Genomic DNA, 24,394 nt, shown 5'->3' on the forward strand with positions numbered 1-24,394 from the left:
AATCCAAATTAATTTTAAAATCCAATTATTTTTGTGTTTATGTAAACATTTTTCAACAAACAGAGGGAGAGAGAAGATTCATGATTTAAACTTCTGGATGAGAAGTTTTCTAAGGAAAATTATTTACATAATAAAGAAATACTTTTATCAGAGTTTTTCAGTTAAATTTAGTTTGATTTTTAATATTATTATTTTTATTATTATTATTATTATTATTATTATTATTGTTGTTATTATTGTTATTATTATTATCATTATTATATTATTATTATTATTATTATCATCATCATTATTTTATTTCATTCTACAGCATTCCTTTTACAGTTTTGGAATACGACTGATTCCTCGATATTTCAAGCAAACATTCTGCATTGTAATAAAAACAACTTTTTTGGAACTTTTAATGAAATAATTTATATGAATGCAATGTAAAGGTAGGGGGTAGGAGGGTAGGGTTTGTGTACATTTTACAGTAATTTACCCTTGCCCAGGAAAGGTCTGATTATTTTTCACAATATTTTCAAGTCTCTTGATATAACTTATAGTTTCTAGCATTGCTAATATTCAGCACTTTTATCATAAAAATATGTTCAGATCATTCTTATATAGGTTTTTTTTTTATATTGAAGTTATATTTTACTTACTTTCAAAATCATTCAGCGTAATACGTTAATACACCGCAATCCAATATTCAGCATAATACGTTAATACACCGCAGTCCAATATTCAGCGTAATACGTTAATACACCACAGTCCAATTTTCAGCGTAATACGTTAATACACCGCAATCCAATATTCAGCGTAATACGTTAATACACCACAGTCCAATATTCAGCGTAATACGTTAATACACCGCAGTCCAATATTCAGCGTAATACGTTAATACACCACAGTCCAATTTTCAGCGTAATACGTTAATACACCGCAATCCAATATTCAGCGTAATACGTTAATACACCACAGTCCAATATTCAGCGTAATACGTTAATACGCCGCAGTCCAATATTCAGCGTAATACGTTAATACACCACAGTCCAATTTTCAGCGTAATACGTTAATACACCGCAATCCAATATTCAGCGTAATACGTTAATACACCACAGTCCAATATTCAGCGTAATACGTTAATACGCCGCAGTCCAATATTCAGCGTAATATGTTAATACACCGCAGTCCAATATTCAGCGTAATACATTAAAACACCGCAGTCCAATATTCAGCGTAATACGTTAATACACCGCAGCCCAATATTCAGCGTAATACGTTAATACACCGCAGCCCAATATTCAGCGTAATACGTTAATACACCGCAGTCCAATATTCAGCGTAATATGTTAATAAACTGCAGTACAATATTCAGCGTAATACGTTAATACACCGCAGCCCAATATTCAGCGTAATATGTTAATACACCGCAGTCCAATATTCAGCGTAATATGTTAATACACCGCAGTCCAATATTCAGCGTAATACATTAAAACACCGCAGTCCAATATTCAGCGTAATACGTTAATACACCGCAGCCCAATATTCAGCGTAATACGTTAATACACCGCAGCCCAATATTCAGCGTAATACGTTAATACACTGCAGCCCAATATTCAGCGTAATACGTTAATACACCGCAGCCCAATATTCAGCGTAATACCTTAATACACCGCAGCCCAATATTCAACGTAATACATTAATACACCGCAGTGCAATATTCAGCGTAATGCGGTAATACACCGCAGTATAATATTCAGCACAATACGTTAATACACCGCAGTTCAATTTAAACAAAAATACGTTAATACACCGCAGTCCAATGTAAACAAAAATACGTTAATACACTGCAGTCCACTATTCAGCACAATACGTTAATACACCGCAGTTCAATGTAAACAAAAATACGTTAATACACCGCAGTCCAATCTAAACAAAAATACGTTAATACACCGCAGTCCAATGTGTACAAAAATACGTTATTACACAGCAGTCCAATGTGTACAAAAATACGTTAATACACCGCAGTCCAATGTGTACAAAAATACGTTATTACACAGCAGTCCAATGTGTACAAAAATACGTTAATACACCGCAGTCCAATGTGTACAAAAATACGTTAATACACCGCAGTCCAATGTGTACAAAAATAAGTTAATATACTTCATCTCAATGTGTACAAAAATAAGTTAATACACCGCAGCTCAATATGTACAAAAATAAGTTAATACACCGCAGCTTAATGTGTACAAAAATAAGTTAATACACCGCAGCTCAATGTGTACAAAAATAAGTTAATACACCGCAGCTCAATGTGTACAAAAAAAACAATCTCCCTTACCTTAATTAAACCTTAATAACTTCCATGATCATACAGAAAGTGGGAAAATTTGTTTGCATAACTTTAACGCTGATTAATTATTGTAAATATTAAAGAGAGATGGATAACCTAGTGGATACAGGTTAGAATATTTGTTTTAAGGGAACTCTGCACAAGTAATTTAAACTTACTCATTAACATTTATCAAAGTACAAAATCAAACCACTTTTATAATTTATATGAGTAATAATTAGAGATGATGTAGTTTTTGATAAAATTAAAAACGAAGTAGTAGTTTTTAGTTTTTATTCTACGTTTCGTCAACGAAGGTTGGTTGTTTTTATTTTAGACGATCGTTACGGATCGTTAATAACCGTTAACTCTGAGAACTCAAACTCTTTTAAAAGAATTACAGTACGATTTTCCTCCCTTTGTCATTTTACCCGTGATTAAACTCTTTCACGTGAAAAACAAAGAAAATTTTCAACAATTAAAAAATGTTTAGATGGAGAACTTTCCGCTTGTCTTGACACGATTAAATTTGAAGATTTTGACGAAATGTTGAACAAATACCTCGGAGTACCAGGTACTAAAGCTTTAAAAAAGAAATTATTTAAACACGATTTTATAATAAATATATATATATATATACTTTGCTTGTCTGTCAGTTTGTATCTAATTTTTCAGGTAGCTTATGATCCCGCAGGGTAGGTTTATGCACTGTCAAAGTTAAAAAAAATTTAAAAAAAATATTTTGGAAATAACTTTTTGTAATTCAGAGCTAACATAAACCTTTTTATCAATTGATTTTCACCTAAAATTACATATACAGTCCCAATTTAAGTAGTCACGCACCCCTGACCCTTTAGTAAAAGTAAATTCAACGGGTCAAGCTTGTTGCACCGGCAACTCCTATAGAGTGTCTGCTTTATTTACCCAATGTCCCGGCGATACAGTTTAAACTGGGACCGGAAAGGTTGACCTGGCTCGGAAATTCAAATGTACTACAGCTGCCCGTGAAGTGTCTATGAGGGAAGATATTCTAATGAGCTATAAGAATTAATCATAATTTAGGGTGGAACTATTTCATCAAAATGTTTACTCCTCTCATGCAACAACAAAACTGTATTATTAGTCGGATAAGAACATTAGAAGCCACATTAATAAAAAGAATTGAAGAAAAAATAAAACTCAATTGTGAAGTGACAGAAAATGAAGATGCCGGCAAATTATGAGTTTTGAATCCATTTAGATTTTAACTAAAATAATTGGCTTTAAGTTATCGTTTAAATTTTTTTAATTTTCGTATAATGTTGACACAGTTTTATATCAATTTCTCGAGACAGGAACATCAGATAGATGTCTTATATTTATCGTTCAACTCCTGAGATTATCAGGTTTCATCCTATACCCCCTTTTATTTTTCCTTTACAGCCCCTTTAAGAGAGTTATGATCTTTAAATGAATATTTGTCAAGAGTAAACAAATTTGAATGATCTTTGTAAAGACAAATGATTTTTAGAAGAAATTTAAGTGAAACTCAGGAGTGGCATATCCTATTTACAACAGTACCTTTTCCAGCATTCACTGATCATGGATGAAAAATATATCCTAAATATAGGATACTAAAGTCTATCTAACTATCCATCCACTCACGTTAAACTTAGCTATAGTGCGATAGGTCAAATTGGCCTGTAATCGGCCAGGTACTGTAAAAAGTCTGGCCGGGCCATCAAAGTTAAAACCGGGCTATCGTGGGATAGGGTAGAGCCAGTACAAGCCACGCATTTCTAGGCCGGTACAAGGAGTCGTTCCGGTTCGAATTAAAATTGACCCTATAATGTATCTTATTGGTTGGGAGAAACTATGTTTGCTCCTTTATAATTATGGCACCTTGGCTCCTCATGGTTTCTATATATCCTCTCTATATAATTTATCTAAGTTGGGAGAAACTTTGTTTGCTCTTTTATAATTATAGAACCCTGGCTCCTCAGTCCTCATGGTTCCTATATATCCACTCTATATAATGTACCTAGGTTGGGAGAAGCTATGTTTGCTCCTGGATTATGATGGAACCCTGGCTCCTCGTGGTTCCTATATATCCACTCTATATAATGTATCTAGGTTGGGAGAAGCTATGTTTGCTCCTGGATTATGATGGAACCCTGGCTCCTCATGGTTCCTATATATCCACTCTATATAATGTATCTAGGTTGGGAGAAGCTTTGTTTGCTTCTGGACCATGATGGAACCCTGGCTCCTCATGGTTCCTATATATCCACTCTATATAATGTATCTAGGTTGGGAGAAGCTATGTTTGCTCCTGGATTATGATGGAACACTGGCTCCTCATGGTTCCTATATATATCCACTCTATATAATGTATCTAGGTTGGGAGAAGCTATGTTTGCTCCTGGATTATGATGGAACACTGGCTCCTCATGGTTCCTATATATCCACTCTATATAATGTATCAAGGTTGGGAGAAGCTATGTTTGCTCCTGGATTATGATGGAACACTGGCTCCCCATGGTTCCCATCCAGATCTAACTATTCTACCAAAACAGACCAAGGAGGTGATAGCAGTATAATTAGAAGAATCAATTATAGAAATTATGAAGCTGTAGAGTGTAGATTATTAAAAAACTGTGAGGATTTGAGTGTCTATTGCTATAAAGACGACATTTTCAGTACATTGCAGCACATCCAGAGTACAGTGTCTCACGAAACATGACAGCTGGTGAATGGTTTAAAATTTCTTCTTCCATAATAAGTTTTTTGATACCAAAGAAAATGAAAAGCAAAATATTCATAATTTGTGTAAAAGAATTTTTAAAACTAAATAAACTGCAAAAAGTCTTTAACGTCTAATACAGTATATGGAATTTGCATTTTTTTAAATTGTTTTTACAGTTGGATTTTCGAACATTCCTTGAAAATATGCATTATCAAAAATCCTCAAAACAGGAATGAATGTTTTCAAGAGTAACTCTCGGATCATAAAAAACCCAATTTTTTTGAAAAATCAATTATATACGAATGCGTCGAAAAAATCGATGATTATAGATTGTAATATCTTAATGATTTGTTTGAATTAACTTGATTTTTTACGATATGAGTTGAATATTGCAACTTTCTGAATTTGTATGAACGCTACGTTCTTTGGTATGAGTCGTTTTTAACAATTTTTTTGAAACATGACAGAAGTATGATTAGTAGCAATTACCTTAGAATATCTTTCGACGTAAGTCTATACCCTCTTTTAATTTTCGCGAACACTAACTTTAAGTTTAATGAGAATACGTTCAACAACATCGATCAGTCGAAGGTTTTAAGGGTACCGTTGTGAATCGGGCATTGCCATCTTTGCAGGGAGGGTCACTTGAAATAACACTTACAATCCCTTTTATTACAGTTTCGTCGAATCTAAGTTTGCCATAGGTTTTCTTCCAAGATTAATTAGCATAATTTTCAAGCTAAGAGCTGTTTTATTATTTCTTAAACCCGAATATTTTGAGGAAAACCATGTATTTCCTATTTTCTTAATTAATTATCCCAAATATATTTAGTTATCTACATATTTTAGAATTACACCTCCCAATATTTCTGAGATTTTTGTATTGTCCAGTTTAAAAAACGATGCTTATCTAGATGGGGGGGGGGGGGCTGTGTTTTTTCGAAATACCTTAAAAACGGCTGACATTAGTACACTTCTTCACTTTTTCAATATCAAAATTTTTTCTTTAAGCAAAGGGTAGGGTTGAGGACAGTCAAACGGCGGGTCATTGTTTGAAAATAATTTGTCAAAAGTCCTTCCTTGCATTCTAACCATTAAAGATAGATTTTTTTTTATTAGCAGGCCTTAGAAAGTTGAACTGTGGTCATGTAGCACACTCCCTTATCTCAACTATAAGAGCGATATCAATCTATATCGGACAAAAATAGCCCAATCTTGATAGGGTTAAAACCTTTGTCAGATCAAGAATGAGCATTTTTCTTTCTTTAAATTTTATCATTTTCACTTGTGCTTTTTCTTTAAAAAAAGTGACTTGCGGATTTCTGCTTACAGAAACAAATCAGTTAATTCTCAGAATTGAAAAAAAACTCTGCATTGCTGATATTATAAAGGTTTAAAAGGTACTGTTGTGATGGGAAATGCCTCTCTTTAAATTGAAATTACCTTTCCTTTTAAGAATTGTTTTAATTAGGTGCTTGAACGTTTATCAGAAATGCCTGAGGTGTTTGTTTCAATTATAACAGGTGAATATATATTTTATGGAGTAAAAACCACCAATTATGCAGCTAGGGGGGTTTCAAAGAAAGGAAAACTTTTGCGAAAATCAAATTTGCCAAAGGAAGCAGAAACAATGCAGAATCTTGTAAAAAAAAAAAACTTGTCTGGACAACCCAGTTATGTAATCTCTGCCATTCTATTGCTCTAGGGCGTAGTATACCTGATATAAAAACAAAGGTCTCCATCAAGAATATAACTTATGCTGGAAATCATGGAATAGATATCGTTCATCCCGATGGGTCAAAGGTAAATATGTACACAGAACTACAAAACTTTGTAATAAATGTCGTCTTCAGTCTTCCTCTTACTTAAGAAGGTTTTTATAAGTTGCAAGTTTGCAATGTTTTAGCAAAAGTTCAGTTAAAAATTGCTAACTTTTTTATAATCAACGCATAATAAGAACAAAAAATGTTCAATTGTGTTCTAGTTCTCACTGTTTTTTTCACATTGATGATGCGTCAAAGGAATTGAGTTTTTGCCACAAACTTGAATTTTCAATTTCCTATACCTTTGCAACTTTAAAACTTTAAAATTTCAAACTCAGAACATTTTCTTAAACAGAAATTTTAAAGGTTTACGATAACGGGTTGCAAAGATGTAAGGATTAACAAAAGCTGAGTTTTTGGCAAAGACTCAATTCCTGTTAAAACGTAAATGTCAGATTTCAGTAATTTTCTGATTTTTATTGTTGAAAATTCCTCTACGTGACTTATATAGACTTTACACAAAAAAGACTTTAAGACTTTGTCCCTTGGGGTCAGGGGGGGGGGCACTTAAGTGAAAAAAGTATTGATTCACTTTGAGGGGGGGGGGGGGGGGGTGCAGGTATTAGGTATTTTCTAAAAGGTATTTCTCCAAGTGACCATTTTCCAAGTGGCAACCTCCCAAATGTGCAATTTTCCAAATAGCAACTTCCCAAAGGTTTGGTTAGGCTTTCTGAGGCGCCAGAGGCTGGAATGGAGGCCGAGCACTGTTGCAAGAATGGGCTAATATGCAGAGCACTGTTGCAAGAATGGGCTTATATGCAGAGCACTGTTGCAAGAATGGGCTAAAATGCAGAGCATTGTTGCAAGAATGGGCTAATATGCAGAGCACTGCTGTAAGAACAGGCTAGGGGGCCGAGCGTTGCGGGAAGGATAGACTTGTGAAGCTTCCGTTAGGGAAATTGCACGATTTGGAAGTTGCCACTTCGTAAAACCTTTGGGAAAGTTCCTAACATCGTAGGGTATAAACTTTAGTATTAACTACGTTGCTTACTTATTAATCTGAATTGTATTAAGCATATTAATTTTATGATCCCAAATTATATTAAACATATTAATTTTATGATCCCAAATTATATTAAACATATTAATTTTATGATCCCAAATTATATTAATTTTATGATCCCAAATTATATTAAACATATTAATTTTATGATCCCAAATTATATTAAACATATTAAGTTTATAATCCCTAATTATATTAAACATATTAAGTTTGTAATCCCAAATTATATTAAACATATTAAGTTTATGATCCCAATGCCTGCTGAAGTTGAGGAGAAAGCAAGATGGCTGCTGCAACATCTTCAGGTTTCACATTTTTTGGAAATAAATTTCTTTTTTTGAAAAGACAAATTTTTATCAAAAGCATGTTTATTCTATTGTTTTCAAACATTTCAGAAATGCATATTGATGAATTTTTGAAAAATTTCATCTAAAAAATCTTTTGTAATCAAAAATGCCCATTGATCTGTTGAAAAAAAGAAGCCATATTAACATGCTCTAGCTCAGTAAAGATATAAAATAATGCTTGCATTGCAATTGCAGATCATTTCTTATTTATGTCATTTCTCTTTCAATCTTTTTATGAATTTTTAAGAAATTTTAAAAAACATTAGAACAAGTTTTTTGCATAAATTTTTAAAGAAAATAAATTTTTTCGCGGAATTTTTTTCTTCAATTTTTCAAAAATATTTCTGAATTTTATTTACCCGTAATATTTTTTTTACGTAGATCTGATGAAATAAACACCTTTAAGATCAATTTGTCCTAAAATTTGGCAAAAATTTAGAAAATTCGTATTTATCAAATCAAAATAAAACAAAAACTAATATGTATTATATTTGTTTTCTTTCCATTCCTTGAACACTTCTCTAAAAATAGTTATATTTCTCTAATTTATAAAATTGAACTTTAATCTCTCTAATTGGAAACTTTAGTTTTTCAGAAAAGTTTTCGTTTTAAACGTTAACCAGCAATTCCAGAGTTTTTAAAACTTATAATTCTATTAGAAATATTGTCAATGCTTAACAATTTTGTACAGTTTTCCACTAATTCTGCACATTTCAGTTTTAGAGAGAAATATGCAATTCAGTTCTTTCACCATTTTTAAACTAAACTTTCAGCACACTTTACGATATCAATTTAACAATATTACAAAACATTATTATTTCGACGAAAGGTCTTTTTTACATTTTAGAAAGTCAACGATTATTTCAGCAAGAGTGCTGTGTTTCTGGTGCTTGGGTCGAAAATAAAGGAGTAGTTCTTGCATTTCATCATGAAGCCTGGAAAGAACGAGATTCCATCGGTAAAATAATTCTATTAAAATAATTTAACATTTTTTCAGATGTCACGATGTCATATTTGTAAAGAATTAAAATTTTAAAATGATATTTAAATTTAGAGATTTGAAACACCGTCGTAGCTTAATTTCTAAGAAAAATCGATTTTAATTTGTAATTTGTCAAGCATCCACTACAATTCCTGAATTTGGTTCTAAAACATCTCTGGTTATCACGTCATAAATATGTCTCTGCACGCATTAAACGTTCTCTGAAATCATTGCTTGAAAAAGGATTCATAAGATGCATGCCCGTCATTATAGTGTTACCAGTGCACGCACCTCTGACCCTTTAGTAAAAGTAAATTCAATCTGAAGTCTGACCGCGTCAACCCGGCTAGTCCTATTGAGTGTCTCCCTTATTTGCCCAATGTCTGGGCGATACAGTACAAACTGGGACCGGCTGCCCGTGTAACCAGTGTGAGAGCTCAATTCTTTTTCAAAATACTTGAATAGTCCAAAGTTCAAAGGGCGAAAACCACAAAAGTAATCAGAGGCGTGCATATAATTCCATTCAATACGATCCCAAATGTTGATTGGTTAACAGAAATGAATTGTGCAAATTGTTATTGTAAACAATTAAAAGTATAATGTCCACTGTCCATTGTCCAGTTGTAGAAAAAATTCCATACATCAGCATGTATCTTTAACACCCCAAATGCAGTACATAATTCTAAATGACACAGAAAGTGTACTTTCATGCCCCTAAATGTACTTTCAACCCCGATTGGCGATTCCATTAGGGATCATGAATGGAATTTTATGGACCCATTGAATCTTAGTAGCAGACCTTAGATTTTACAAACTTTGAAATCTGTTGGATCAATTGATCAAATTACTTGAAATATAAAAGATTTACATCATCAGGTAGCAAAGATATATTTTGCTGGAAAATTCTAGTTTGTGGCGATTAATCAATTTGTTTTTAAACTGTTTGTCTAGATCCTGAGTTAAAGGAGAGAACCTTAAGCCGAGCTCGTCAGCTGATGACGGATGCAGGGTTCAGGTATTTCTTAATGTCGTCTTTTATCAACGCGGCATTCTTTTTTAAACATTAACTTAAATTCAAGAAATAAAGCAATATAAATCATTTTTATTTGTTTCAATGCTCTAAAAGCTGACTTAGTTCAATCGGATATTAGTCCAATCGATATAGCACCGTCGCTGTATTTGTAATCAAACGTATCTTTATTATATGTAGTAGGAAATGTGATATCCAACAAGAGTGGATTAAAAAGAAAATTAAAAGTTTCCACAGTGGATATTCAGATTAAGTTATCAGGATATTAAGGGTATCCAATTCTAAAGTTTTCAGCTCAGGTTTATAATTGTAAGAACTAATTATTTTCAATTGTGTGTTCGCAGGAAAACAATGTATGAATTATCAAAATGAAACACTTTTCATTAAAAGTTTATATGAAAGTTTTAACTAAGACACTAGAGGGGAAGGGTTATCAGGCGGTTTCAATCTCCGAAATTAGAATCGTTTCTTCTCTGGTACACTGAGAACCAGAAAACTGTGAAATTGGAAGAAGACTTTAAGACATATTAAATAGTCCAATCAACATGATAAACAGCAATTTGTAAACAGACCCATTTTAATTAATAAGAGATTTATAAGTTTTCAGTGAAGGTGTTTGATTGGTAACAACATCGTATAGACATATTTATTGCTTTTATGTCGTCTTTCAATTCCACGGTTTTCTGGTTATTACTGTACAAATAGTGATTTTAATGGTTTTGGTTCGATTATTAAAGCTTTTAATAAAACTTACATCATTACCAACCTGTAGTCTGTAATAGTTTGTTTTTATTAAACTTTGTAATATTTATATTTTTTATGCGTTTTTTGTCAGGGTCAAACTTGGGCAAAATGGAAGAAAAGCAAATGTTTAGAATATGGACAAAACTAACCTAAACATTAAATAACAGTAGAAATACAACTTTTATAAATTTTTCAATTTTATAACCAATTTCAGTCACATGATCTTGCAAGCAAGCTTATTTTTCTCTAAAATTCTTAAATTTTTAATTATCAATTTCCTGAATCATTAATTAGAGAATAAGAGCATTCTTGGCTGATATACAACGTGATAATGAATTTTACTCTTCTAACAGTTACTTTGCAAAAATTTCTAAAGAAAATGTGCAAAAAATCACGAAGTAAAATAATAGTAAAACAACATCAACAGACGACATTATCTGAAGATTTTTTTTCACACCTCATTCTGTACTGTACTGTACTGTACTGTACTGTACTATACTGTAATGTAATTTACTGTACTGTAATGTACTGTACTGTACTGTAATTTATTGTACTGTACTGTACTGTACTGTACTGTACTGTACTGTACTGTACTGTACTGTACTGTACTGTAATGTACTGTACTGTAATGTACTGTACTGTACTGTACTTTACTGAACTGTACTGTACTGTACTGTACTGTACTGTACTGTACTGTACTGTAATGTACTGTACTGTATTGTGTTTAGAATTGGTATGAGTGATGGAGGTCTAGTTACAGAGGCAAAACCCCCAGTACAGTGGAATAAGGTAAATTCTAACAATTCTGTATCCCCTGTATCCCCTGTATGCCCTGTATCCCCTGTATCCCCAGTATCCCCTGTATCCCCTGTATCTCCTGTATCTCCTGTATCTCCTGTATCTCCTGTATCCCCTGTATCTCCTGTATCCCCTGTATCCCCAGTATCCCCTGTATCCCCTGTATCCCCGGTATTTCCGGTATTCCCTGTATCCCCTGTATCCCTGTATCCCCTGTATCCACTCTTATCCCCTTCTATATATCTCTTTCAATCCCTGAATCCCCTGTATTCCCTGTATCCCCTGTATTCCCTGTATCCTCTGTATCCCCTTCTATATATCTCTTTCAATCCCTGAATCCCTTGTGTCTCATAAGGCTGTGTTTTCTAAGGAATTTGTTCTTTTATAATAAACTAAATTAAATTCTTGAGGTATAGAAAATCTTCTAAAATACCAAAACCTTTGTTATTTTTTGTCCGAGATACTTGGCAATTTTAATAAATATTTCTTAACTTTAAATCTTTTATTTACATTTACAGTTTCCTGCATCTTTACAATTCGTTTCCTCTTTCTTAATGATTAGTTTTGGGAAATTATATTGTTTTCCAATTAATTAAGTTTTCTTGACAAATGTTTTAAAGGAAAACTATATTTTTTTCAGATAAAATATTCAAGATTAAATCTGAAGCAAGAGCTTTCCTCTAATATATTATTGCCCTTAAATGGATGATCTTGATATCCAATGTGAGCACTTTTAAATCTGAGGATAAATGCCAAACTCCATAATTAAAGTTATCCTGGCAGGGTATGGCCAACCCAGAATATCGAAAGGTCTGCATAAGATGCATGAGATCAATGTCTCTTCCCTAGATTCACAAAATAAAAATTTTGACATCTGTCATTTTTCTTGGCTGAATAATATAAATATAATTTATCAGCTTTTGTTTCCAAAATTCACGCTTCTCATTGTTTTTCAATTTGTAACAAGTCTCTTTCTTAGAATTCGAAAGTATTTAGAATAATTCCGTACAAGTCAAGGAAAGTAATAAGTGGAACAAAATACAGTCAAGGAAAGTAATAAGTGGAACAAAATACAGTCAAGGAAAGTAATAACTAATTTAGCAAGCTATAACCATGTTCGTAATTTAGAAAACAATTTTCATAATTTAGAAAACAATGTTCGTAATTTAGAAAAGAAAATTCGAAATTTAGAAAAGAATTTTTGTTATTTAAAAAGGAATGCTCGTAATTTAGAAATTTGAAATTTTGAACTAATTAGGGGAATGCAGCCATCTACATACTCCGCAGTGCATTTGGTGTAAACTGGTCTGACCGACTCCGAATCATCTATGCTGGAGACGACCTAACAGATGAAGATGCAATGCAGGCTCTCAAGGTATATACTTAATGAATATATTTATATAAAGTTATAATCTCTGTTTGTCTGTCTGTTTGTTTTTCCGATCATAACTCAGGATTCAGGAACCCATCGACCGATTTGCTTCAAATTTTGATTGGGGAACTCGGTTTTGAGTTTCCAAGATGAGTGGATCGACCTTAATAACGAACTTTTCCTGGTAAAATCGTTCAAGTGCGGGTAAACGGCGGGAGTCACTTTTTTGTAACCTTGGCAGCGCTGGGTTCCCAAGCTAGTGTATAAATACATTGCTGTGATTTCGATTTGTCTGATTGTTTATTTGTATGTCCGATCATAACTCAGAAACCCCTTGACCAATTTGCCTCAAATTTTAAGTAGGGAACTCGGGAGAACCACGGGAATGTTCTTAAATAGAAAAAGTATATAAAGGGCATATAGGGCATGTTTCAAATGAACGCAATTTTAAGCGTTAAACCTTTAGCTACTCCTGTATGCCGAGTTCATTAGCACCTGATCCAATCAGGTTTCAATCATGTGTTTGTTGTCTATTCTGTACCAATGGTTTGGTATGTCAGTAACATCTATCTTTCTATCTATCTCATTATCCAATCAGAGTTGAATCCTTTAATCGACGCTAACATTAAATGGAAATATCTACTTCTACTTCTAGCCCTTTACCGAAATAATAGAAATGTTTTCCTTTTTCTGTCTTTCATAAAATATATCATTCACGTTATTTTTTCCTTTCCTTTTACTGCATAAATCAACGAGTTACTTTTTTTGAGAACAGCTTTTAAAAAAAAATCAATTTTTAAATTGAAAAACAAGGATTACTCCGCCTGTTTGGATCTAACAAAGGTTAAGAGGGGGCCATTGGGAATTTTTATCGTTAGCAATCAGAATTGATAATGCGATTCAGAATTGATAACAACTAAGCCGTGAGCGATTAGAATTTTTACCAGCTAATTTTTAATCACAATCTCAATTTCTGTGGTAAAAGAATTGAGTCTTTGCCACCAACTCAAATTTTTTTTTACAGCCTGATGATTTCCACTTGGGATATTTCAAATTATATTATTTGATCTGATTTTGATTTGCAAAGATATAGACTCTATGGAAAATCAAAGACTCATTTTTCCTTTTCAAAATTTAGAAAAATCGAAATTGTTTTGGAAGGATATTTTAATCCAACTTTGAAAGGCCCAAGCCAACATGATTTGAGTCTTTGCTACAAACTTGAATTTTCTAATCCCTAAATTTTTGCTACCTGATTGAATAAACCTCAAACTTAAATTATTTGATCTAACAAAATTTCTTTTTTGAAATATCTGAGGTTACGCGGTATTGGGTTGAAAAGAAATCAGAGTTTGTGACAAAGACTCAACAAATTTTTCACAACATTTTTCCCCGTTTTTACTGAAAACAGAAAATTAAATTAAATAATGTAAAAATAATTCCTATTTAAGGGTATGGCGTATTCCTTTCGTGTGGTAAATTCTGGTTTAGTTCAAACTGTAGCCGACCATAGACTACCTAATACACAGGTTAGTTTTTTTTTTATTTAAATTTTGTCCATTCAGTTTCTTTAATAATTTGATCGTATTTTCTTATTTTTTCTTCATTTTAAAATTTTTTAAAAGAATTTTGTCGTATTTCTCAGTTTTGTTTGATTTTTTAAAATTTTCTTTTAACACTTTTATCGTATTTTCTTTAGTTTTGTTTAACTTTTTTTTAATTTTGTAAAAAAAAATTTGAAATTTTTTTTTCTTGGTTTTGTTTAATTTTTTTTTTCATTTTCTTTAATAATTTAATCATATTTTCTTAGCTTTGTTTAATTTATTTTCTTTTTTTTCTATTTTTATTTTGCATTTCATCCCATTTATTTTGAATTCTTCTTTTTAGAGAATTATGGAATTTGAATTATAATCATATTCCTCAAATATTCTTCTGCAGAGGATGCTGGAAGTGAAACAGAATAATTACATTTTTATCACATTTTTGTCTACTTTCTCTATGTGGTTATGGGGATTGGGGGGAGACTGACGGAGGTGGTGTTGCGAGGGGGGGGGGGGAAGACAGGCGGTGGTGGTGTTCCGAGGGGGGGACAAATTCCAACTACATAGAGGAAAAGTTTATTTTTGCAAAGCAAATATTTTTAAGAAGTATTTGACAATGTGAAGAAATATTTTTTTTTAATATATGTTCGAACTTTTTAATTTTATTTAACAAATAGATTTGACAGCCATTACAATTTAATCAATTTGAAATAAAGTATTAATGTAAGTATAAAAAAGTTTAACAAATTATGATGAAAAATAAAACATTTGTTACAATAACAATTCAGAGAATATTTTGTTAAAACTTTAAATTAAGATCTCTTAATGTTTCTACTGTTTAATATTGACAGTTTTCTTCACTGAACTCAATTTTTGAATGTGAATGAAGCTTTAAAAACCAATCCCTGCAAATAAACAAATTTTCAAAAAAATATCTTTTATCTTTATTTAGTAATGAATCCTCATCCCAATTCATTTACTGTCCCGAGCTGGGAACTTTAGAATGGATAACCTTTAATCCCAACTACTTAATCCGAACATCCACTGTGGAAACTTTTAATTTTAGTCCCTAATCCACTCTTTTTCTCTCTCTTTGGATATCCGTACATTGTTTTCTCCAATGAGAGTGCAGAAATAAAGTTCGTAAATTGTTTTGACCAATGACAGCCTTGAAAATAAATTCTATCCCATGAGAAATCCGCAATTTCTAACAAATAAAGAATTTGTTGTCGGCAATTTTGTAAATTAATCGGTGAAAAAAATATTTAATAATACGTTTGAGATTCTTTTTTAACCAATTTTAACTAATGAATTAACAAATAAATGGGTGAGAAATTAAGTGAAGGCCCTTCCAGTCAAGAAAACGAACAAATCTGGCGTTCCTAGAATCATATTTGTTGATCTAAATATTTAATCTGCAGATTATGTTAACCTTGAGATTAGCAAAAAGAGAGGATTAATCATTAAACCTGATATCCACCATTCTAGTTCCCAGCTCCGGTTAGTTTTGAACCTGAACAATAAAGTAGGTTTCAAATCTTGACCCTCACGCACCTCTGCCCCTTTAGTAAAAGTAAATTCAACCTAAATGAAGCATAAAGTCTGACCGCGTCAACCTTGTTGCACCGGCTAGTCCTGTTCATAGAGCTAGGTACAGTACAAACTGAGACTGGAAAAGTTGACCCGGCTCGGAAATTCAAATGTACTACGGCTGCCCGTGCCCTGCACTATATAGTCCCGGATTGACTTTTTAACCACTTATGTCAGGGCTGAGATATGACATTGTGAAGTTAGGATTAGATTTTATACTTACACTCCCCTCCCCCCCATCATGCACATTTTTTATCATACATAAATATTTATTATTTAATAACTTAATATTTCCTGAGTTTCAGAATTAAAATATTCTATATTTTGAGAAAAGTTTATAGTTTGTTTAAAATTGAATATTCCTAAGATTGACGGTGTTCTATCTCTCAGAACAACTCACAACAGACAGTAACTCAAGTCAGAAAGAATAATCTAAAATGCTCTTAATAAACTATTTATTTTATATAAACATTGAATATATATAGGGGTTGCCCTGATTTCATTACTACATAATAATTACATAAAATATCATAATCAGTGAGATTCCAATGGTTTTTGTTGGCTTTACAGGAAGATATAGTAGAGAAGCTTTATCTCTTGTACTATTAGAAATGAGACAATATAGGGGCTCACGTTGAACATGTGACTTTGTGTAATTCCATTGTACTGAAATTTAAATATAATGTTTACACTTCAATATCACACTGTGATTTAAAGGTCTCATGCTCTTAAGCTATAATTAATGACAATTTTGCCAATTACTTCTTAGAAACCAAAGCTTACAACAAGTGCTCTATAGTGCAGTCTATAGCGCTAAAATTACACGTAGTTAGAGCGGTAAAATCTAAATACAAGGCGTTGCGACACTTCAAAAGTCGGCCCTGTCTTAAAAATTGATGAGACTGCTTATAAGCAGGCTGAAACTATGTGATCCACACATTAGACAACAATTTTTTAAATATCAATTCATCTTATTATTTCTATACGAATTCACTACAATTTTTTATATAATAAAACAAGACATTCGTATATAAATATATGTTGCTTATAGCCGGCCAAACGGCTTGACCCGTCGGGCTAAAATTTTTTGTGGACACTCATGGGTGGCCGGGGGGTGTTATAGGATAAAAAAATCGACATTTTTTTATTTTAAAAACTTTTTTTCAAATTTTTTTTTTCACGGGCAACGCCGGGCCCTCCAGCTAGTAATTAAATATTGACTATTATTTTCTATTACATTCATGTCGGTAACCACTCCTCCTCCCCCCCCATTTCAACATCAGTAGAAAATTAAAATATATATTCTTTATTTTCAGGGAATAGAGACTATGCTGAAGTGGGTTGAGAACTATGTTCTGCAGAACAGAAAGAAAGCAAAATAAAATAATTGGAAAAACAGGGAGATACAGAACGCACCTCTGACCCTTCAGTAAAAGTAAATTCAACCTAAAGTCTGACCGCGTCAACCTTGTTGCACCGGCTAGTCCTATTGAGTGTCTGCTTTATTTACCCAGTGTCCGGGCGGTACAGTACAAACTGGGACCGGAAAGGTTGTTCCGGCTCGGAAATTCAAAAATACTACGGCTGCCCATGACAGAATACCCCATATAGGATAAAACCTGAATAATAGTTTCCGTTTTGATTTGATCAAGAATAGGACAAAGGAATTGAGTCTTTTCCACAAACTCTGGTTTTCTAATCCCAAAATCTTTGCAACCCATGGTCAAACACCTAAGATATTTCAAACTATAATTTCTGTAACATCAGATAATAAGTTTAAAATATCAAAGTTTTACATCATCAGATTCAAAAGATTAAGGGATTAGAAAATTCGAGTTTGTGACAAAGACTCATTTCCTTTGCATCGAAAAGGAAAACTTTTAAAGTTTTGATTAGTAAAATACAATATGAATAATTTCTGTACAGTCGTTTCTGAATTCCTATCCTTTGTAGTTTAACATGAATTTTTGTGAAATAAACCCAATCTTGATGTCAACGTTCTATTTTTTTTATATTCGGATTGGTTTTATATTCGATGTATAAACTTTTCAGACCTTTTTTCTCTCCAGAAGTTGAGATGTCAATCTTGATAAACTTGATTTTATTACACTGTGTAACACTTTACCCTGACAAATGAGAATTCACAAAGATCAACCAAAACGATTTATAAAAAATATCCATTTTTCATTTTGGTCTTACATCTGTTGTTTCAGGTAGAATCTTGTATTTTGATAAACATCTCAAATTCTTATTAAATCTCATTAAAGTTAAAATCATTATTATAATTTTTTGTTTAATTGTTTCTTAACGAAAATTCTTTTCAGTTTTGTAAAGTAAAAATCATTTATTAACATGATTAATGAATATCGTAATTTCGTCTATATATCATTTTAAATAATTAATTTTTTGTCCTACAGCAACCTTAATGATTTAGCATGATTTTTAAATATATTTAAAAGTTATTTAATCTTACTTTGTTTAATTCAGAAAAAATGTACATGAGTACATGTACATTTAGGTTCACATGCTGTACATGAGGATGTTTGTATGTTATTTGTTTGTGTATGTTTGTAACAAAATTAAACAATTTTGTCTTGAAAACAATGTCAACTATCATTGCTTTTGAAAAATCGTCAATTTTTATAGAAAAATCGGGCAAAATTTGAGAATGATTAAAATGGTCACGTTTAACACGAGATAAAAGCAACTGAGAATATGTACTGTTGTTAAAAAATTAAATGGTTACTAGGTACAGAGAGTAAGAAGCGACCTGAAAGCCAAATCTATATTAATACTTTGCTTGTCCTCGTGTTTTTTGTCTATTTATATCCATTAAACGTCAAAACGGCTGAACCGATACGGCCTAAATTTTTTTGTGGGACCTCGCGTGACACCAGGGAAGGTTTATGAGTGATCGAATTTTCAAAAATTTGCCTGAAACAAAATTCAATTTTTGAAAAATTTTGTTTGTTTTTGTTTTTTAATATATACAAAGAGATCATGTTCACAATAAAAGATGGGCACGAAGCTTCCTAAAAGCAAAGTAATATGTTAAAGTATGATCTGAATATGTACTTTGCTTATCTGTCAGTATGTTTGTTTGTATCCAATAAACGTCGATTTTTGAAAATTTTGAAAATCCACAAAATTCTTCTTATAAAATATGCAAAATTTGTTGTTTTTCTAGTCTTATCAATACACTTCAAAATGGCTGAACCGATTAAGCCACTTTTTTTGCGGTATCTTATATCTGACCGAAACTGAACGATGTTAAAAATTTTGATATAATATTTGAAAATCATACTTCGGTGTAAACAGAAAACCCGCGAAGAATGAACGAAAAAAAACAATAAAAAACATATATAAATTGTTACTAAAAAAGGAGGCAAATCGGCCTCTTGATAATTATCAACTGATTTGAAAATTTTTTGTTTTAACTCTTAAAGTTTTTTGTTCAAGGTATAGAAATTAGATAATGAAGTAATGAGAACTCTTCTCTGTTTTTAATTTAATCTTATATTTTCTTGTTTTACTTGAAAACTAAAATTCAACAATGAGAAATTCTTCAAATACATTATCCAGGACCAAGTAAAGAATTTAAGCTGGGTTGCTAAATTGTCGACTACCTATACCGCCTTTTACTTTACATCCATAGGACATGGAAAAATCCTGAATCAGCCTGTCAAGTTACTTGGTTCCAAGGTTATAATGCAAGGAAAGTTATTTCAGAGGTGTACAAATCTTTTGTACTACAGTGTACTGTCTCTGGTCGGTAATGTAAACACAAGACGAATGTCACAGCCTGATATGGGATCCATCCAAAGAGAATAGAACATATATTAGAGTGGAATTTAGACAATCCCTCGGTATGAATTTTGTCAGTTCCTTTCAGCCTGAAAGCGAGTTCAAAGTGCACAAACAATGTAAATGTTCACAAATTGTATGCAGTAGAGTACATTAATACAGTATGTTCCCTAGACTATCCATTTCAATTTCGAAATTTTTAAAGCTGTTAAATAAACTTTACAAAATGAATTAGGTGAATAAAGAACATTATTTGATTAATAGTTATAACGGAAAATCATCGTTTGTAAAGTGAAAGGCATAGAGTCTATGCGAAATGATCATTGGTCAATAATGAAACAAGACTATCTCATAATTTGGTTTTCTTTTAACATTAATTTTAGATTTTTTCATAAAATGATGGTCCAGGGCCCAAAAGGTTATATAGCGTAAATACGTGAAGTACACCTGCAGTATAAGGAAACAGTACAACAAAATGGCCGTTTTACACTTTTTTTCTAGTAAATTCCACTCTAATATATTCTATTCTCTCTTGATCCATCTTTCATCGTATTTGTTCCCTCAGGGATTAATCCAAGTTATTCCTGCGCTGTAGGGTATGACTACTATCGTATGTTTATACCAGAGATTCAAAATACGAAAGTTCTAACTTCTGCTCACCCCTCAATACCCCCCCCCCCTGTTAAAAACGCATCTTTTAAAATCACGCAACCTCAACATTCAACATGACTTAACCATAAATGTAGGCTAACTTAGCCTACATTTAGGGTAAAGGCTAGCAAAAATATTTCTATTATTAATTTATTATTCAACATATTGCTGTAAGGAGGGCAAAGTAACTGAGTTTTTGACAAAAACTCTGATTTTCTAATCCCTATATCTTTGCAATCCAATGTCGTGGATCTTTAATAGTTCAAACTATAAATTTAGTTAGACCAAACCATATTAAAGGTCCAGGCCATCGGTTGCAAAGTTATAGGGATTAGAAAATTTGAGTTTGTGGCAAAAACTACGGTCCTTTATTTCTATTTTGTAACAATTGTCGTCATGTAGTAAGCGCCCTACTCCATAACCGTTTCCCGAACAGGTATCTATCCAGGTACAAATCAGATTCACTTGACTATCAATGTCAGCGCACAGCTACAATCCCGTAATGATCGATTCCAAATGAAAGGGGACGATCGTCAACCTGTTCATCAAAACAGGGAACCACGTGGATACAATCTCGTGATCTATCAACGCCACTACCAGTATGCATTATTGTTACGTACATTGAATGGGTTAACCGCAATACATGATTTACATATTGAACTAATCGGCACATTCAGCTATATTGACAATGTACAACGTAATTTACTAGGAACAGTCATTCATTTATACATAGTGAAATCAAAAGATGAGTTTCTAGTCTTACTTAAAACTCATTTTGTATCTTACTCTTTTGAATATTTTAAGTATTTTGATTCATTCATGTTATAAATATAAAGTAGTAATGTCTGTCTGTCTAGCTGTTTGTTTGTCCAATAATAATCAGGAACTCCTTGACCGATTTGCCTTAAATTTTGCCAAGAAAACTCTATAGAATCACGGGGAGTGTTATTAGTTTGACTAAAAGATTAATGGGCTTACTTGTTATAGAGAAAATTTAGTTTCCAGGCAAAGCTGGGTTTCCAAGCTCGTATGTTTTTTTCAAACAACTCGGACTAAATATTGAACCGGTCATAATTTTAAATATTTCTTGTTTGACCTATTTCTTATTATTTGTCCAGGTTGTCGCCATTGATAAATACATTTACAGATTTAACAGAAAATTTTGTTTTTACTTTTACATATTGCTGTAAAACGGCATTTCCCGTGCTCTTCATCTGTCAAGCGTGAATAGGTCTATTTTGTTATTGTATATTTATTTACTGTTGCTTGCTTGATCTGTGTATTTTTTCTGTTTCTGATGTCTCTGTCATATCTTTGAACTGTGTTCTCTATGATCTGCAAAACCTTTGTTCACAGATACCTTGAAGAGCATCTGCTCTCACATAGATCCAGACTGCTATGAAAAGTTGCATCAAGACTGGGTCGATGTTGAAGTGTTGCAATGATGTTACCTAACTAATTAACTACAATTTGAAGCCCAGTCAAAGAACTTATAGTTCTGTAAAGAATTTGTTTTAGATTAATTTTTAAAGAAGTTCATTCTCAACTGCTCATAAATGTTTGTTCGAGAGCTGGTCACCTTTGGACCACTGTGATGTACTTTAAATTTATTCTTCTAATCCAGAGCTCTTCGATCATCCCTTATCTACTTCCCTTTCCCTTATCTTTCCTTACTCTTTCATTTCCCTTCTCTTTCCCTTATCTTTCATTACCCTTCCATTTCCCTTCCCTTTCCCTTATCTTTCCTTACCCTTCCATTTCCCTTCCCTTTCCCTTATCTTTCCTAACCCTTTCATTTCCCTTCTCTTTCCCTTATCTTTCCTAACCCTTTCATTTCCCTTCCCTTTTCCTTATCTTTCCTTATACCCTTTCATTTCCTTTCCCTTTTTCCCACCCCTTTATATCCCTTTTCTGGCTTGCACATTTTTACAACAAAACAATGGATAACTTCATAAGAACTTATAACTTTTTAATCTAATAACACAACGATATCTTCTACTTCGTTAATCAGAAAAAGGGTTTAAGGGGGAACCTATAGAAATATTGAAGTAAATGATACAGTGCAATAATGCTCACAATTGAAAAGTTGAAAAAAATCAGATTTCAAAAACCTTTGGGAATCACTATAAATTACGTCTGTGATGAATATAGTAATAACCCCCCTATCTTAGAAACCTGAACCTAAATGTAGATATATTACGTTTTAATATATTATATTTTACGTATATATTATTAGATTATATTCACCTGACCGTATTATTGGTCAGTTTTAATCTTTATCTGTACCTTATACTCAAATACAGTCAGTTGATTATGAACTCTGTTTTATTACAGTCAGACGTATTAGCTCTTGGTAGAGAGTATAGAGTTTGAGAGAGTTGTATCTGGATTGATACATACTTAAGAATCAGAGAGAGTTGTATCTGGATTGATACATACTTAAGAATACAGAGAGTTGTATTTGGATTGATACATACTTAAGAATACAGAGTGAGTTGTATCTGGATTGATACATACTTAAGAATACAGAGAAAGTTGTATCTGGATTGATACATACTGAAGAATACAGAGAGAGTTGTATCTGGATTGATACATACTTAAGAATACAGAGAGTTGTATTTGGATTGATACATACTTAAGAATACAGAGAGAGTTGTATCTGGATTGATACATACTTAAGAATACATAGTAAGTTGTATCTGGATTGATACATACTTAAGAATCAGAGAGAGTTGTATCTGGATTGATACATACTTAAGAATACATAGTAAGTTGTATCTGGATTGATACATACTTAAAAATACAGAGAGAGTGTGTTTCTTTTCTGGGTTGAAACAGACTTAAAGAACTATTGGAGTAAGGCATTGGTTACACGTTTACAGTCCCTTTTAGACTGAGTCGAAAGGGTATAGTGGGGAGGGGGGAGGGGCTGGTTGATTACCCCCTATATAGGAGGAGTGGGTGGGGTGGTTGTTTTGCCCCCTATATAGGAGAAGGGGGGGGGGAATTGCCCCCTATATAGGAGGAGGAGTAAATAAAGCTATAATTGATCGATAGGTCGATTAATGACAAGTCATATTTGTTGGAGAATAGCTCAATCATATAGGACAGAGNGGAGGAGGGTTCCGTCTTGTATTTTAAAGTTTTAGGTGATTATCTACAGACGATTCCTCGGTTAGTTTAAAGATAAATTAGAAAAAGAAGAGATGCATTGTGGGAAAGATAAGTGGAGAAATACGGGTTTGAAGGAGGAAATAGGGAAAGAAGGAGTACATGATGGAAGTGAGTAAAGGAGGTGGATTGAAGGGGCAGGGAGTACATGATGGAAGAGAGTAAAGGAGGTGTATAGAAAGGGCAGGGGAGTACATGATGGAAGTGAGTAAAGGAGGTGGATGGAAGAGGCAAGGGCGTACATGATGTAGGTGAGTAAAGGGGGGGATAGACAGGGGACTATAACATGATGGAAGTGAGTAAAAGAGGTGGATTGAAGGGGCAGGGGAGTACATGATGGAAGTGAGTAAAGAAGGTAGGGGAAAGGGACAGGGAGTACATGATGGAGGTGATTAAAGGGGGAGGGGATGGACAGGGGATTAAAACATGATGGAAGTGAGTAAAGAAGGTAGGGGGAAGGGACAGGGAGTACATGATGGAAGAGAGTACAGGATGA

The 24,394-nt window shown here is 32.8% G+C and overlaps 1 protein-coding gene across 1 annotated transcript in view; it reads left to right on the top strand.

Annotated features, from left to right (window-relative positions):
* Positions 1-17,759, top strand: part of LOC111703322 (alpha,alpha-trehalose-phosphate synthase [UDP-forming]) — a 49,718-nt gene extending 31,959 nt beyond the window's left edge. The window contains exons 18-30 of the mRNA XM_023475228.1: positions 64-114; positions 2,422-2,447; positions 2,811-2,891; positions 4,784-4,881; positions 6,514-6,565; positions 6,748-6,845; positions 8,111-8,173; positions 9,083-9,173; positions 10,149-10,212; positions 11,700-11,760; positions 13,028-13,144; positions 14,593-14,670; positions 17,589-17,759. Of these exons, the coding sequence (XP_023330996.1) occupies positions 64-114; positions 2,422-2,447; positions 2,811-2,891; positions 4,784-4,881; positions 6,514-6,565; positions 6,748-6,845; positions 8,111-8,173; positions 9,083-9,173; positions 10,149-10,212; positions 11,700-11,760; positions 13,028-13,144; positions 14,593-14,670; positions 17,589-17,654 (946 nt within the window). The 3' untranslated portion in view covers positions 17,655-17,759. The remainder of the gene's footprint in view (positions 1-63; positions 115-2,421; positions 2,448-2,810; positions 2,892-4,783; positions 4,882-6,513; positions 6,566-6,747; positions 6,846-8,110; positions 8,174-9,082; positions 9,174-10,148; positions 10,213-11,699; positions 11,761-13,027; positions 13,145-14,592; positions 14,671-17,588) is intronic.
* The last annotated feature ends 6,635 nt before the right edge of the window (positions 17,760-24,394 follow it).

The sequence above is a fragment of the Eurytemora carolleeae genome, unplaced genomic scaffold (genome assembly GCF_000591075.1).
Source record: "Eurytemora carolleeae unplaced genomic scaffold, Eaff_2.0 scaffold535, whole genome shotgun sequence".
NCBI classification, from domain to species: domain Eukaryota; kingdom Metazoa; phylum Arthropoda; class Copepoda; order Calanoida; family Temoridae; genus Eurytemora; species Eurytemora carolleeae.